Source organism: Amblyomma mixtum, chromosome 3 (assembly GCF_055824585.1).
Source record: "Amblyomma mixtum isolate Tamu chromosome 3, ASM5582458v1, whole genome shotgun sequence".
Lineage (NCBI taxonomy): Eukaryota > Metazoa > Arthropoda > Arachnida > Ixodida > Ixodidae > Amblyomma > Amblyomma mixtum.
The window spans coordinates 375,933,151-375,947,863 of record NC_143014.1 but is presented as its reverse complement, the minus strand read 5'-3'; the positions used below and the strand labels follow the sequence as shown (position 1 = coordinate 375,947,863).

Here is a 14,713-nt window from a genome sequence, read left to right as displayed (position 1 = left end):
AGCAGCCGGATTTACTCACTCATCAAATGCATACGACGTCAGCATATCATCACTGAAACAGAATCCGGTTTATTAAACCTTTCAGTCCGTCGCCATATTGTCCACCTTTGCTTATTTCACAGACTTTTTCATAGTTCACATGGCTGCGCAGCCTACATTGTCCCACCAGCTGCATAACCCGCCGCACACGTAATCTATTTCAAGTTTCCCGTACACGTGCCCACAGTGTCACTTTTGCCACTTTATTTTTTTTTTGTCCGTGCTGCTGCAGAGTGGAACGACCTATCCAACGAAATGGCTGCCATCACGTCCTCATCCGCGTTCCCCGAAAATGTGGCAAATCACCTTTGGTTGTATGAAAACTTGGTCATCCCAATGTTTGTTCCCACCCCTTATGTAACACCCGCTCTCGGGTCTTTAAGGAAATAAAATGAAATGAATTTTCGACAGCAATGCTGAAATGTTTAATTAACATCAAATTAGAGTTCTCAATAGACGCTGTATTTTGCCTTCAATCTTTTGAAAAAAACTTCCGTCATGAGCAAAAAACTTCTTTCCAAGCTCACTGTTCTAAACTCTACGCTGTTTTTTTCTCGGTCGCTCTTATCTACCTCAATTTGCCAAGATCCTGATTTTAGACCTATTGAGAAATATTTCGCGGGGGAGGAGCGATCTAGAGCATCGGCGATTCGTGGGAGAGAGTACATGTTTTTTTTTATTAATTTTGCTTAGGCGGGGCAAATCCACACAAAACCTCAGTGTGCCATCTTTTTATTTTTACGAGAGCGACAAGTGCCGCCCACGGCCTACGGACGAGCTGAATAACGCTGTCACGAATCATCTCGTTGATAGCAGCGCGTTCAGTGGGAGAAACATGATAAGGTGACTGTCGATGAGGGGCACCGTGTCATCCGTAATAATGCGCTGTTTGGCTAAGCGTGTTGCGCCAACACGCGAGAAGCTGAGAAGGTAGCCCCATAGCGCTAGAGATGATCTCGCACTTGTCTTCTCTGCAGTGGGTATTGCGCAGGGTTAATGACGAGCTGTAAATCGGTGGTGGGCCTCTTCGGTTCGGTCGATGACACAGTGAGAACCGTAGCGTGTGTAATATCAGTGATTTCGGTAATGTAAGGCACGACAGTCCCACTGCGCATATGATGGTGCTCACCGCCAAAATTCGCCAGCTGTACTTCTGGTTTGTCGCCTGCTAGGCGAACAGCCCATCTGCCGATACAAGGCTCCGTCCGAAAAGCAGGATCTGTTTCGTTTCCAAGACGCCTTTAAAGTTTCGCAGGGTCTTCGCAGCGACCGCCGTCATAACAGTCGAACGGGGTGGGATGTCGATGCAATCAAAAATATAGACTGCCGTCGGTAGCTCAAAAGCGCTGTGAATCACGTGCTCCTTCGAGAAGGTCCCTTACTTGGATTGTGTGTCGATAACTGCGCCATTTTCATTTAAGAAATCCATGCCATGGATGGCGTCGTAGCAACACTGCTCAAGTACGACGAAGGTTGCCAAGGGCGTTTCTTCCTGGACCGTTACCCTGGACGTGCATGTGCCAGTCGAAGAGATCAAGTTGCCTCTGGCGGTTCAAAGTTGGGGGCCCATCCAAGGCGTAGTCACCTCTTTCATAGTTGCGACGAATGGCCTATTGAACTGAGAACAGAACAGTCGGCAGCGGTGTCCACGAGCGCTGGTACGTCGGTTCCGCCGTTTGAAATCTGCAGATCGGCGGTTTCAGCTGTCGGGGGCAGAAACGGCGCGGGTTTCGGTCACGGCTGCGGTGAGGCACTAATTCGTTTCGTTGGGTTGGAGAAATGGCGCGTCAAAGCGGTGTACCAGGGTCGTTAATGTGGATGCGTAGGGGAATCGCGTGGTTGCAGCGGTGAGGGATCTTGAACATTTCGTCGACGAGCAACCTCCCCACCCAAAGTTGGCCCTTCTAGAGTTCCCGGTGGGGGCTAGGCTACCATCCCCGCGTGAGACCAGCGTATGAACGTCGCGGAGAGAAGAAATGTCGGGAGGACGGTGACCGGGAATACTGTTATGGCGCATTGAACGCAGCTGCCAAGTAATCGTCAATCTCCGGGCGTCGTTGACCACGCTGTGGTCGTGGCGCGTCGGTACTTCACCCCAGCAGATCCATTCGTCAGTAAAGGCGATTGCGGTACAGGTTACCTTCTTTACCGCAGTGGTAGCACAGAGGGCGACGATCGGCTACGCCAGGCGTCGCTTTCGCGTGGGCTCACCCGAGGAGGTCGAGCAGGGGATGCTGGGCAAATGTAGGCGGGGGCCTCCTGGTGTTGACTTGGAGGTTGGCCAGTACGATGAACGGCTGCGGTGCATGTCCTTTCCTGTGGCAGTCTTGGTTGGAGAGGTTCGGGTGGCGTAAGCGCCTGCTGGACCTCTACAAAAAATAAGTAAGAAAGGAACGACACCTGCTGCAGCTGGGTCGCCTTAAAGAGTTTCTGGAGCTCCTCGCGTACTACGGCCCGTGTGGTCTCACGGAGCATGTCAGTCCTACCACCTTCGACGGCGGTGACAGCCATCAGGGAGTAAGGACGCTCGCAATGGTTGCATCGCATCTCGAGCGTGTTCTCAATGGTAGTGGCCTCGGATACGAATTCTGCCATGGTTTTGAAGGGGGGAGGGTGCTTCACACTAGGCCTGCGAAGATTGGCTCTGTGATGACCCTCATAAGAAAACCGAGTTTTCTCTCCGCGGGCATGCTGGGATCAGCCCGATGGAATAACTTCGTCATGACCTCGCAGTGAACGAGGACGCTCTCGTTTGGGAGCTGAACTCGCGTCTGCTGGAGCAGCGCGGCTCGTTACTTTCGGAGCATGGGGGTGAGAGCTGGCAAGACTAGGCTTTGAAGTTATTCCGCGTTGTTATTGCGGTCTCGTCGATTTCAAACCAAATACGAGAGGTACCGTCTAGCGAAAAAAAAAAACACCTGTTGTAGCTTCGAATCGTCAGTCCACCTGTTGTATTGAGAGCAGCGCTCAAATTTGTCCAGCCAGTCCTCCTGGTCTTCGTCTGGGAATCCTTGGAAGGCCGATAGTTCCCGCGGCTGCTGCAACACGAAGGACGGCGAAGTGGTGGCAGCGTTCATGCTAAAGGGGGTTGAGTAGTGGCAGAAGATGGTGCTGATATCTCACTGCACTTTTCATCCTTTGCAACTTTCTCGACCACGTGTCCCCACGGTTACTTTTGCAGCCTCATTTTTCCCCCTTACCATTGTGGACTGGAATGACCTTCCCAGAGACATTGCAGCCATCACGTGCTCCGCGACCTTAGCTGACAATCTTCATGCTCATTTGTCACCGTGTTAACATGTGCGCCCATGAATATTGTACCCACACCTTATGTAATGTCCCTCACCGGGCCTTTAAGCAAAATAAATGAAATGAAATGGAGCAGTTGGTTATGCCTTCGCGGTATCTGGAAATTAGAGGGGCCAGAACATCGCTAAGACCTTCGAACCGTCGGCTTCCCTGGTTGGTAGGCGTAACCTCGATGGTAGTAGATCAAGGAGGTCTGGAGTTTCGGCTTGCTGGTGGAGTCCGCACCATGGGGTGCTACCCGGCCTCTCCACTAGATGCACAGAATCAGGAAGGACCAGAAGACGAGATTCGACGCAACCGCATAGCTTGGTAAGGCGAACGGCTGAACGTCAGGTGTCCAGCCGTTTACTACGGCTTCCTCGGCTCGGGGAGACGCGCGTTTGAGAACAGCGCAGAGCAAAGACGAGGAATGCACCGTGTTATTACGCCTCAGCTGATGCGTGGGTACTGAGTCGTCTCCTCGCGGACGAAAAACCGGGGACGGGGCATCACTGTTGCCGATATTTTTCTGGCGTAGGCATTACAAACAGCGAGAAAATGCCAAAGCCGACTTTTCCTCTTGAGGGGAGTAAAACGCTTAAAAGTATGGACATAATATTTGAAATACCCCTCTACCTTTAGGGAAAGCGTTGATTCGTTCTGCGTCTTTTTCGATTGGAGCGGATGGAGCCAACAAATATTCCTTAACCGAGCTGGCGTGACATGTAGTGTGCAACGGCTAAATAAAACCGTGGAGCTCATGGAAACACTTTCAGTTGAAAATTAAATAATAGCAAAAAGACATATTTTATGCGTCCTTTCGACATGTGCCTTATTTAAATAGTGCAAATATTTATTCATGCAAATTAGTGTGGCCACATAAAGCTGTGAGTGGTTAGATGGATTTACGGAGCGCATGCGCCGAACAGAGACAAAGTTCATGGAGTTAAAAAACAACACAAAAAATATCCGCAGAAAAACAGGCCGAATCTCCACTGCCTGGTTTTCTTTTTTAGGGTTCCAGTAGGCGAAACATGTATAATATTATAAATCTTGAAGCCTCGGCTTGAGGAGAGCGGCTAAGTGTGTGCAAGAAACGCAAAATTACGAAGCACCCAAAGTAGATGAGTTTTCATGTCGAAAGGCTCGTCAATGATGACTCAGAGCTTTATTTCTCAGTAGGAAATAAGATTTCTGTAAACATGAGGCTGTGTGAGCTGTTCAAAATTTTCCCGCGAGCGCTCAGACACCGTTTTAGTTGTTCTGATGACACCTGCTCCTTTCCCTTGAGGGCTACGCTATTGTAGCAACAAGTAAATAATTGACATCTACGGTGGTTATGAGCCTTGAATTCCTTCTGACTGCAATAGTTTTAAATCGGCAGTGAAATCAAGTTCTTTGGATCGAAATTCGCTTCGATGGCTCCTTAGGAAACGTTGCAGGTATAAGCATCTCATCCCATTCCGGCCGTTGTGTCTCCTGCAAGATGAGCTTCATTTTTTTTCACAGCACATCTGCCTTTCATTATTAAAGTTGGTTGGTTGGTTTATGGGGTTTAACGTCCCAAAGCGACTCAGGCTATGAGAGACGCCGTAGTGGAGTCATTATTAAAGTGCCCCTTGGATTCCAGCAATAATATTACAGCGCGTTAACCTCGACGCTCCTGTTTAAGTAATCTTCACACATAACAATTTTCATTGTCCTATAAGACATCTGTCCTCGTTCTTCTGGTTGCGTCCCGCGCTACTGCACTTACGGAAAAACGCGTGTCGATACTACCGGACATTGGATTATTCAAATAAAAATTACTTGCGGTCTATATCTGCAAATAGCGGCCACCGGCATCGAACAATTAGTGTCTAGGGCAACAAAAATTTTCTCGACAGCAAAACCATTTACTAAACGTGCACTTTCACTTACGGTTAGGCTTCAACTAAAAGTCGATGTGTTCCGGTGACATCAATATCAGAGTATTTGAGAAGACATTGAAAAGGAGGAAGGGAAACGTTTATTTTTATTCCCTTGTCCCAAATGCAGAATTCTCTTAAGAGTTAGTTCCAGACTATATACAGGGTGTCCCAGCTAACTTGAACCAAGATTTTTAAAAAAACTAAGCGTTCTTCTGAACTGAAATGCGTGGATGTTGTTGTTAGGGTTTATGTAAAGTTACAGCACTATTTTTTCGGTCGTCCTGTTTTAATAATTGGTCGAGATAAAATAATTAACTTTTTAAATATAGCTTGAAACGTTCAGGCGTCAATAGGAAAGTTGTGGAGATCGAAAAATATTGTCCAACCCAGGCACTTCCAAAGAGATAGACTTAGCGTGGCGGTTCTTATTCGGGAAAAACGAAAGTCCGCGGACTTTAAAAAATACCCCGTGACAGCGCGCTCCGTGCGCCCGAATGCTCCGCAATTACACCGCTCTCATCCGTGCTTTGTAACAACCATCCCTCGCTTCGCGCCTTTCGTGCATGCCCAAGACAGGGCTTCGCGTTGTGCTTGGTTCCAAGATAAGCGTCAGTGGGTACGGGCGGCAGTTGAAAGAAAGCACGGCTCCCGTTTCTAGGAGAGGGCTGAGTCGGGCTGGTTGGTTCACGTTGAATGGTACGGCAAAACAGCGCTGACGGACGTGACGGACGGGACGGGACGGGATGTGTTTGTCTCTTCTTCCGTCCCGTCCGTCAGCGCTGTTTTGCCGTACCATTCTCCCGTTTCTGCGGCGATAATTGCGCTGTCACGTTAGCAGAATGCATGCGGAGGAACGATGACAATCTCATGAGTTTGAATTCGGGAGCAATATTCCAACAAGCCACAGACGCATATACCAAGCCTGATAACGTCGTGTGAATTACGCTGAAGAGTAGGAGCCGCGCTTTCTTTCATTTGCCGCCCGAACCCCCTGGCGCTTACCTTGGAACCAAGCGCCACGTGCAGCCCTGTCTTGAGCAGCATGAAAGGTGCGAAGCGAGTCAAAGCACGTTTGAGAGCGCTGTAATCGCGGCGCATCCGGGCTCACGGAGCGCGCTGCCACGTGGTATTGTTTAAACTCCGCGGGCTTTCGTTTGCCCCGATGAAAAACGGCCACACTAATTCTATCTCGTTGGAAGTGCCCGGGTTGGACAATGTTTGTGGAGCTCCACAACTTACCTATTGACGCCTGAACGTTTCAAGCGATATTTAAAAAGTTTATTGATTTGTCTCGACTAATTATTCAAATAGGAGGAGCGAGAAAATGGTAATGTAGCTTTAGATAAATCCTAAAAATATCCACGCAATTTCAGTTCTGAGGATCGCTTAGTTTTTTTATAAATCTTGGTCCAAGTTAGCTGGGACACCCGGTATAGCTTCTCAACCGGTAATAATTCCTTTTGCAGAAGTTTCGCCGCTTAGTGCAGCTAATCAAGTCTGACAAACCGGCCGCGGAGCACTTATTTTTTCACCGAACTTTGTCCTTTGCCACACTTTTCAGACCAGTGATTGACCTCTGCACTTCACACCTCTTTTTTTTTCCTAAGCCGCGCCCGCATTCGCCCAGGAATTCGGCTTGGTTTCACTTTGTGAAATTTTTTTCAAACAACCTTTGGACATAACTGACAGGTCCCTGCCAGGGTAGGCGGAATTTTTGTGCTGAATACACACACAAGGTTGCAATACCTGCTCGAAAAGTTAGATGGGGTTATTCTAGGTTCATCTGCTTTACTGGCGTAATTTGGGGTCAACCTTGCCAGGATTTATTGCTTGTTACCTATGCTGGGTTGCGGCCTCATTTCCTTTCGTCTGGGAAGGCAATTGGCTGTTGGCAGGCATGTTTTTCAGAGGACCTCAACCAGAGGTAAGAAAGTGAAGTAAGGCGCCCTCGCGGCCAGAAATGAACCTGCCTTGAGGAAGAAGAAATCGTCGGGAGGAACAAACGAAGTGCTAGCGTTGTAGAGCGTCCCTCTGCGAGACACCGGATTGAGGGCCAGCTTGGCTAATTGGTCACCGCTGACGCTGACGAGGTGCAGCTCCCTGAGCACGGTGCTGCTGCTCCCGTTCACCAGGACATACGCCGGGCTGCCTGATGAGGAATGCGAGGAACAGTGACGGCATAGGACGTTAAAAGAACACTGAGGACAAAATGAAATTGGCCTGCATCGTTAGTCTGCCACATGCCATAGCATCGATCATTTGGCAGCCGAGATAGCGGCAAGCCCTAACTATTTTTGCTCTTCACGCAGGTTAATTCATTCCCATTGATCACTTCTTGTACCTTTTCTGCCGCACCACTGCTGCCCATACCAGACCTTTAACTGTTAAATGCCCACCAACGTGGAATTGGAACGTGGTGGAAGCTTACTTAATCGACACCCTAGAAGCTATTCAAAACCGTGCAGCCCGCTTTATTTCATCCGACTATGACACCCAATCTAGCGTTACAAATATAAAATTGTCTCTCGACATAGAGCCTCTGGTGCACAGGCGGAAAATTGCCCGTTTGTCACTTCGGGACTCTATTTTGCCTCCGCCCCTCAGAACTTCGCGCCGTCTCTTCAACTCCATGAGCATTCTACGCGTGCATGGCTTCACTAACGGATTTAACAAATCTTTTCTACCTGTTGTCATCGAAGAATGGAATTCATTACCCGAGTTCATTGTCATCGAACGAGATCCATGTAAGTTCCGCCAATTGCTGCTGTTGCACTTAAAAACCTGATGGTGATTATTCTTCTCTTTGTGTTTAACGACCGTTTCTCTCTGTGATGGGTTCGTGCACATTTTTTCTTTATATCCTGCCAGTATATGTATATGGCACTGATTGTGACCTGTTGGACTACTGTGATGTAACGCCCCCCCCCCCCCCCCCCCCCCTATGTAATGCCCCACCACCCAAGTGTCTTTAAGGGTCAATAAACGATGATGATGATGATGATGATGAATTGGAAAACGATGCAGATGAGCTGAAAAAAGAAGTGTCCGGATTGCGGCGCAGCCTCGCTATGTTCAATGAACTCTACGAGGAAATGAAAAACAAGCAAGCTTTCTTGACTAATTAAAATAAGGAACTTGCTCTTTGCAATAAGCAGTTAACACGACAATTGGCTGAATCGGAGCAATACCCAAGGTAAATAACGTCGAGGTTCAAGGAGTTGCTTCGACTGAGGCTGAAAGCTGCGTCGCAATACTGGAAGGAATTGGCTCGAAAATAAGTTGTCCAGTTTCTAGCAGTGACATTGAAGTTGCTCACCGAGTTCCGGTGAAAACCGAATTAACAGCGTAGCACGCCTGTTTTCCCGCGTCAAGAAAGCAAAATTTATTGCCCGAGCAAGAAAAGCACGCATCACCATAAACTCTATCTGATTTAAGTTTCATTATAACGATGACAAGCCCATCTACGTGAATGATCACCTAACCCCAGAGAACAAACGTCTGCTTGGCAAACACTAGCTCCGAAAAAAGAAAAAAAACTGGAGTTTGTGTGAGTAGAGAATGGCCGTATCAAGGCAAGGAAGGCCAAGCACAGTAACCTCTACCGTATCTCAGGAGTTGATCATGTCTTTTTTCACGTAAACCGTGCACCACTCATCGATACTCATCATGCACTACTCACTGGATCACCTTAAAAGCCTCTTTAATTCAGGTGATACCCATATGTCTACTTTACATTTTAATTATCGCAGTTTACCAAGGCACTACGATGACTTAGTAAACTTTTTTAATGCTCGCTAATAACGCCTTTTCACTCATTTCTCTTTCTGAAACATGGTTGTCATCCCTTGATGAGAGGCTGTTTGCTTAACCTGGCTATCAAAATGAATGCTAGCTTACGTCAACTGATCGCCACGGTCGGTCTGCAATCTTTATTTCTAACGCTATATCATACAAATGGCGTCACTACATCATGTTTGAAACAGAAAAGTGCGATTTAGTCAGGCTAGAAATTGACAAATGTATTTTTGCTTGAAACACGAACGCTATGATCGGTAGCATCTATCGCTCGCCTTCAGCATCATACGAGCACTTTTGCAATGAACTAGAAGTCATCCGTTAAATTCTGAATCGTGAAGATAAGAATATTCTCATCTTGGGTTCATTAATATTGACATTACTGACGTTTCTGATAGCTCTTGTTCGTTATACACAAACTGCTTGCTTAGCTATGGCTTGAAGTCACTATTAGCGTCACCTACGCGCATTGTTCATCAAGGCTCTAGCCCCCCATCGATCATGTGTTACCTATTGTTATTAAGCCTCAGAGCGCAGGAGTCATCAACTTTGATATTACGGACCATTTCCCCATTTTCCTCTTAGTCGAATGTCCTAATAACGCGGCCCCCACAAAACGCTACAAAAAAAATCAATTGATAGGATGCAGTTCGTTGAGATAGTAAATGAGGCTAACTTGGATAGTATACTAAAAAAAGATATGTGCCAGTAACGCGTACAGTAAATTTTCCGCGAAGCTCAAAGGAATAATTAGCTCATGCACACCAGTGAGTCGCATCCATCATTGGTATTCAGTTCCCCGGAATCCATGGATCCCCAAAAGCCTTCTAAGCTGTGTAAATAAAAAATAACCTTCTCAAAAATGTTAGAACACTGCCATTTAACGTTCACCTAAAACAGCGCTTTCAGAAATGCTCTTATATTCTCTCCGCAGTACTTAAACAGTCTAAACAAGAGTTCGATCAAATTAAAATACTTAAAAATGGAAATGACGCTCTTAAGAATTGGGAAACAATTAAGGAATTGTTGAATCTAGCAGAAAACAAAACAAGCATTACAAAAGTTTCTGATGGCGAAAGTACTTTAACCAATCAAACCGACATTGCTAAGACATTCATTTCCTTCTTGCCGCGCTGCGGTTCCTCGCCTCCAAGCAGTTTCTGCGGCCCTCGACAATGCCCTCCTTCTTTTTACTTACGCCTCAATTTACAAGACGAATTCTTTCAGGTAATTTATAGTATAAAAATAACACTCCTCGGATCGATGAAATTCCTTCGTTTAAGATAAAGCTGATTGGTCATGAGCTGTCTAATGTTCTCAGTCACATTATTAGTTTAGTATTTAGTACTAGTGTTTTTCCCACTGAACTTAAAAAGAGTACGGTGATACCAATCTTTAAGAAAGGCGGCAAAGAATGTCTAACTACCGTCAATAACAATATTACTTTCCTTCAGTAAAATAATAGGAACGCTATGTTATTAATCGCATAATGAACTACCTCATTAAATTTCAACAATCAACAAATAAGCAATTTAAATTCCGTCATAATTACACAACGCAGCTAGCACCAATAGAATTCACAGACAGAATTCAAGAATATATAAGAAATAGGTTTTTTTTCCCGTACTGTTTTCTTAGATTTCATGAAAGCATTTGTCACATTTAACCACGCTGTACACTAAATTAAAATCCCTCGGCATCTCTGGACCTGCTTTCGCTCTTTCACACAGTTATGTCACAAATCGTATACGAGTTGTCCAGTTACAAGAAATGCTCTCTTACTCTTTAACTATAATATAAGAGTGCCAGAAGATTCCATTTTAGGTCCACTTCTTTTTCTCGTTTGCGTCAATTACTTACCTTTGTCCTTAACTAACACTTTACCCAGATGTTACGACAACATTCGCTCAGGATATAAATTTCACACGCATAATAAACAAATTAAAGATGGACTTACATAATACTGTTTTATGATGGGAAAATAACTTGCTACAACTTAACCCGACAAAAACCACTTCCATGATATTCCGTCCTCACCAAAAGCAAGCTATCATTAGCTCAAACATTTATCTGAGAGATAATATTATTCCCGCCTGCGAATCCGTTCCATTTCTCGGCATTACGTTAGAATGTCATCTAAAATTTATTCTACGCCCCAAATCTATCCCTAAAAAATCGTTTGGAATATGGGTGTTAATAAAAACTAGACGTTTCTTTCAACGCCATGTTCTTTTATCCCTGTATTATGCTCTCATTAGCAGTGATCTTAATTATAGCATATCATAGCTAGATAATACCTATTCATGCCATTTGTCATGTATTTCTCATCTTCAAAATCAAGAGCTTCGAATTATATCTTTCAGCGTTACACAGCCTCTGCAACACCTCTTTACAATGACCTAAACATTCTGCCGTTAAAATGCCTCCTTGATCTTAGATTAGATCTTCTAACTTAACGCGCTCGCAGTGATAATAATCAACTTCGATGTTTCTTTGCATCTTTATTCGCTAATAGCTATAACACTCGATTCTCTAAATGAAACATTACGCTGCTACCGAAAGTGAACACAAGGTGCTTTTTTCTCCGCCAGAGAAACCTAGAATTAATTTCCGCTAGCAGTCCAACCAGCAAGTTCGCACCCCGCTTTCCACACTTTACTAAAAAAACTTATCAACTCATTCAGCTTCATACCATACTCAAGGTGGCCTTAATCTCATTTTCTATTCCCCACTCCGACCGCAAACGGTACAGTTGTTCCTCATCTCGAATATTTTGATTTGTCTCCACTTCCAATTTTACAATATCAGCATCTGTTTATTGCCCATCGGTATTTGTGGTCTTTTGTTTTCTCTCTCATGCTCTTACGCTTTGCCGTTTTATGCCTTTGATTTTGTCTAAAAAAATTGGCAGCTCTCGGTAAACCTGGAGGATTGCGGAAGCAACATCTGCTCATAGCCACACATTGTTGCGTGAGCTACATTGCCCACAGTCTCGCCGTTTCGCGTGCTCTTGCACGACCATACTGCGCATGCGCGAGGAGCAAGTGACGTTACTACGCACAGCTGGCATACCTCGCCGCACGCGCTCTCCTTCCTTTCCTTGAAATTATCGGAGGGTAAAACGCTGACAACGCCAGCGCCAATGAACACATTCAACTCCGATGGCCGGCTTCAGCGCCGCGTTTCTGGCACAACTTAGTGAATGCCTGCAGCTCACATCTCGCTCTCATCGCCCCAAGCACCTATAAGCACGATTCAGGCGTCCACTGACCCAGGGTGCCATTATGCGCACTTCCTTTCCATAAAATGATCGGAGTGTAAAACGTGGTCAAGGCCAACACCAATGAACACAATGAACACCGATGGACTATGGCTTCAGCGCCGCGTTTCTGGCACAACGTCGTCAATGCCTGCAGCTCACATCTCGCTCTCATCGCCCCAAGCACCTATAAGCACGATTCAGGCGTCCACTGACCCAGGGAGCCATTATGCGCACTTCCTTTCCATAAAATGATCGGAGTGTAAAACGTGGTCAAGGCCAACACCAATGAACACAATGAACACCGATGGACTATGGCTTCAGCGCCGCGTTTCTGGCACAACGTCGTCAATGCCTGCAGCTCACATCTCGCTCTCATCGCCCCAAGCACCTATAAGCACGATTCAGGCGTCCACTGACCCAGGGTGCCATTATGCGCACTTCCTTTCCATAAAATGATCGGAGTGTAAAACGTGGTCAAGGCCAACACCAATGAACACAATGAACACCGATGGACTATGGCTTCAGCGCCGCGTTTCTGGCACAACGTCGTCAATGCCTGCAGCTCACATCTCGCTCTCATCGCCCCAAGCACCTATAAGCACGATTCAGGCGTCCACTGACCCAGGGAGCCATTATGCGCACTTCATTTCCATAAAATGATCGAAGTGTAAAACGTGGTCAAGGCCAACACCAATGAACACAATGAACACCGATGGACTATGGCTTCAGCGCCGCGTTTCTGGCACAACGTCGTCAATGCCTGCAGCTCACATCTCGCTCTCATCGCCCCAAGCACCTATAAGCACGATTCAGGCGTCCACTGACCCAGGGAGCCATTATGCGCACTTCATTTCCATAAAATGATCGAAGTGTAAAACGTGGTCAAGGCCAACACCAATGAACACAATGAACGCCGATGGACTATGGCTTCAGCGCCGCGTTTCTGGCACAACGTCGTCAATGCCAACGCATGCAGCCCACACCTGTCACTACCGCCCACTTAGCTTAAAGCACGGTTGATGTGTCCACTGTTCCAAGCGGACAGTTATGATCCTTCCTTCTGGTTCAGGTGTCCACCGAGATGTGGACACCTCGCCCTCACCTCACGCTACGTATATCCTGGCATAGCAGAGCTGAGCCACTGCCAATTTTATATACACCACAAACCACGCAGATGGCGATGATCAATCGCTACTGCGCATCAGAGAGGGAGAGAAGAGAGAGAGGGAGGCTTCCTTCTAAAAAAAAAAAAAACCTAACACTCGCCAAGAAATTGAAGAACAACAGGGTAAAACACAAAGACGTTTCGGGACCCCTACGGATCCCTTGTTCACAATGAAGACGAAAAACGGATCGGCCGCGTTTATACAAGCGAAGGTCGCTGTAATGAGCATGCGTATGCTGCAGGCATGGGCCCACGTGTCCGATTAAGTGCGTGCGGAGTTGATTGGATATGGAATGACTCTAGGAGTAGGCGGGATGATAATGATTTCTCGGTGGATATGATACTGGCTGCGTCCCAGTCGCCCCAAGCACCTGTGCCCCAAGGCTGTCGGCGAGGCGATGGAGAGCGCGCGGCGGCGGCTCCGGCGGCGGCCCCTGTGCGCCAGCTGTGCGCCGCGTGACGCCACCCGCTCCGCGCATGCGCAGCTTGACCTTTCCAGAGCTCCGAGATTTTTTTGGATTGGAAAACGTTTATTGTCAGCACTGAGCCCTAGCGGGCATTATACTAGGTGGCTTCGAGCCCATGGCTCTTGGCGACCTTGTGAGCCCACTCAGTGGCCCGGACTTGCGTCAACGGGCCTGAGCTGGCCAGTATAGCCTCCCACCGCTCTAGAGAAGGGACTGGTAGTAGGTCCGCCGGTGGCGGCGCCTTTTTGCAGCTGCATAAAATGTGGTCATATCCGGCTATCTCGCCGCATTGTTTGCAAGTAGCGTTGTATTGTGTTGGATACATGTGTGCTAGTCTCGACGGGCTAAAGAAGGCTCGCGTCTGGAGCCGACGCCACGTTACCTCCTATCTTTTGTCGTGCTTTTTGTATGGTGGCGGATAGATCCTCCTTTCCAGTTTAAACTGATTGCTGTATTCGTGAAATGATATGAATTCATCTCTCGTGAAATTTGGGGACTCAGCCCGGCCCACTGCTCGGCTGACATAATCTCGAGCTATACTGTGAGCCAACTAGTTTCCCCTGTTCCCCGAGTGTGCCGGCACCCATATTAGTTCCACCTCTCTTTGGTCCCAGTCTTTATGTCTTAATATTCGTTCTGCCTCCTGGGAAATCATACCCCGCGCAAAATTGTTGATAGCCACCTTGGAGTCGCTAATTATGGTGACTGCTTTGGTGCTGGCCATTGCCATGGCGATAGCCGCCTCCTCCGCTGTCCCTGAGTTTTTTGTTTTGACCGAACCGGCCGT

General features: G+C 47.0%; 1 protein-coding gene across 1 annotated transcript in view; it reads right to left on the bottom strand.

Moving 5' to 3' along the window:
* The window catches only part of LOC149356843 (hemicentin-2-like), a 107,528-nt gene that overhangs the window by 73,775 nt on the left and 19,040 nt on the right, over window positions 1-14,713 (bottom strand). Inside the window, exon 2 of the mRNA XM_089575376.1 lies at window positions 7,208-7,386. Within this exon, the coding sequence (XP_089431502.1) occupies window positions 7,208-7,386 (179 nt within the window). The remainder of the gene's footprint in view (window positions 1-7,207; window positions 7,387-14,713) is intronic.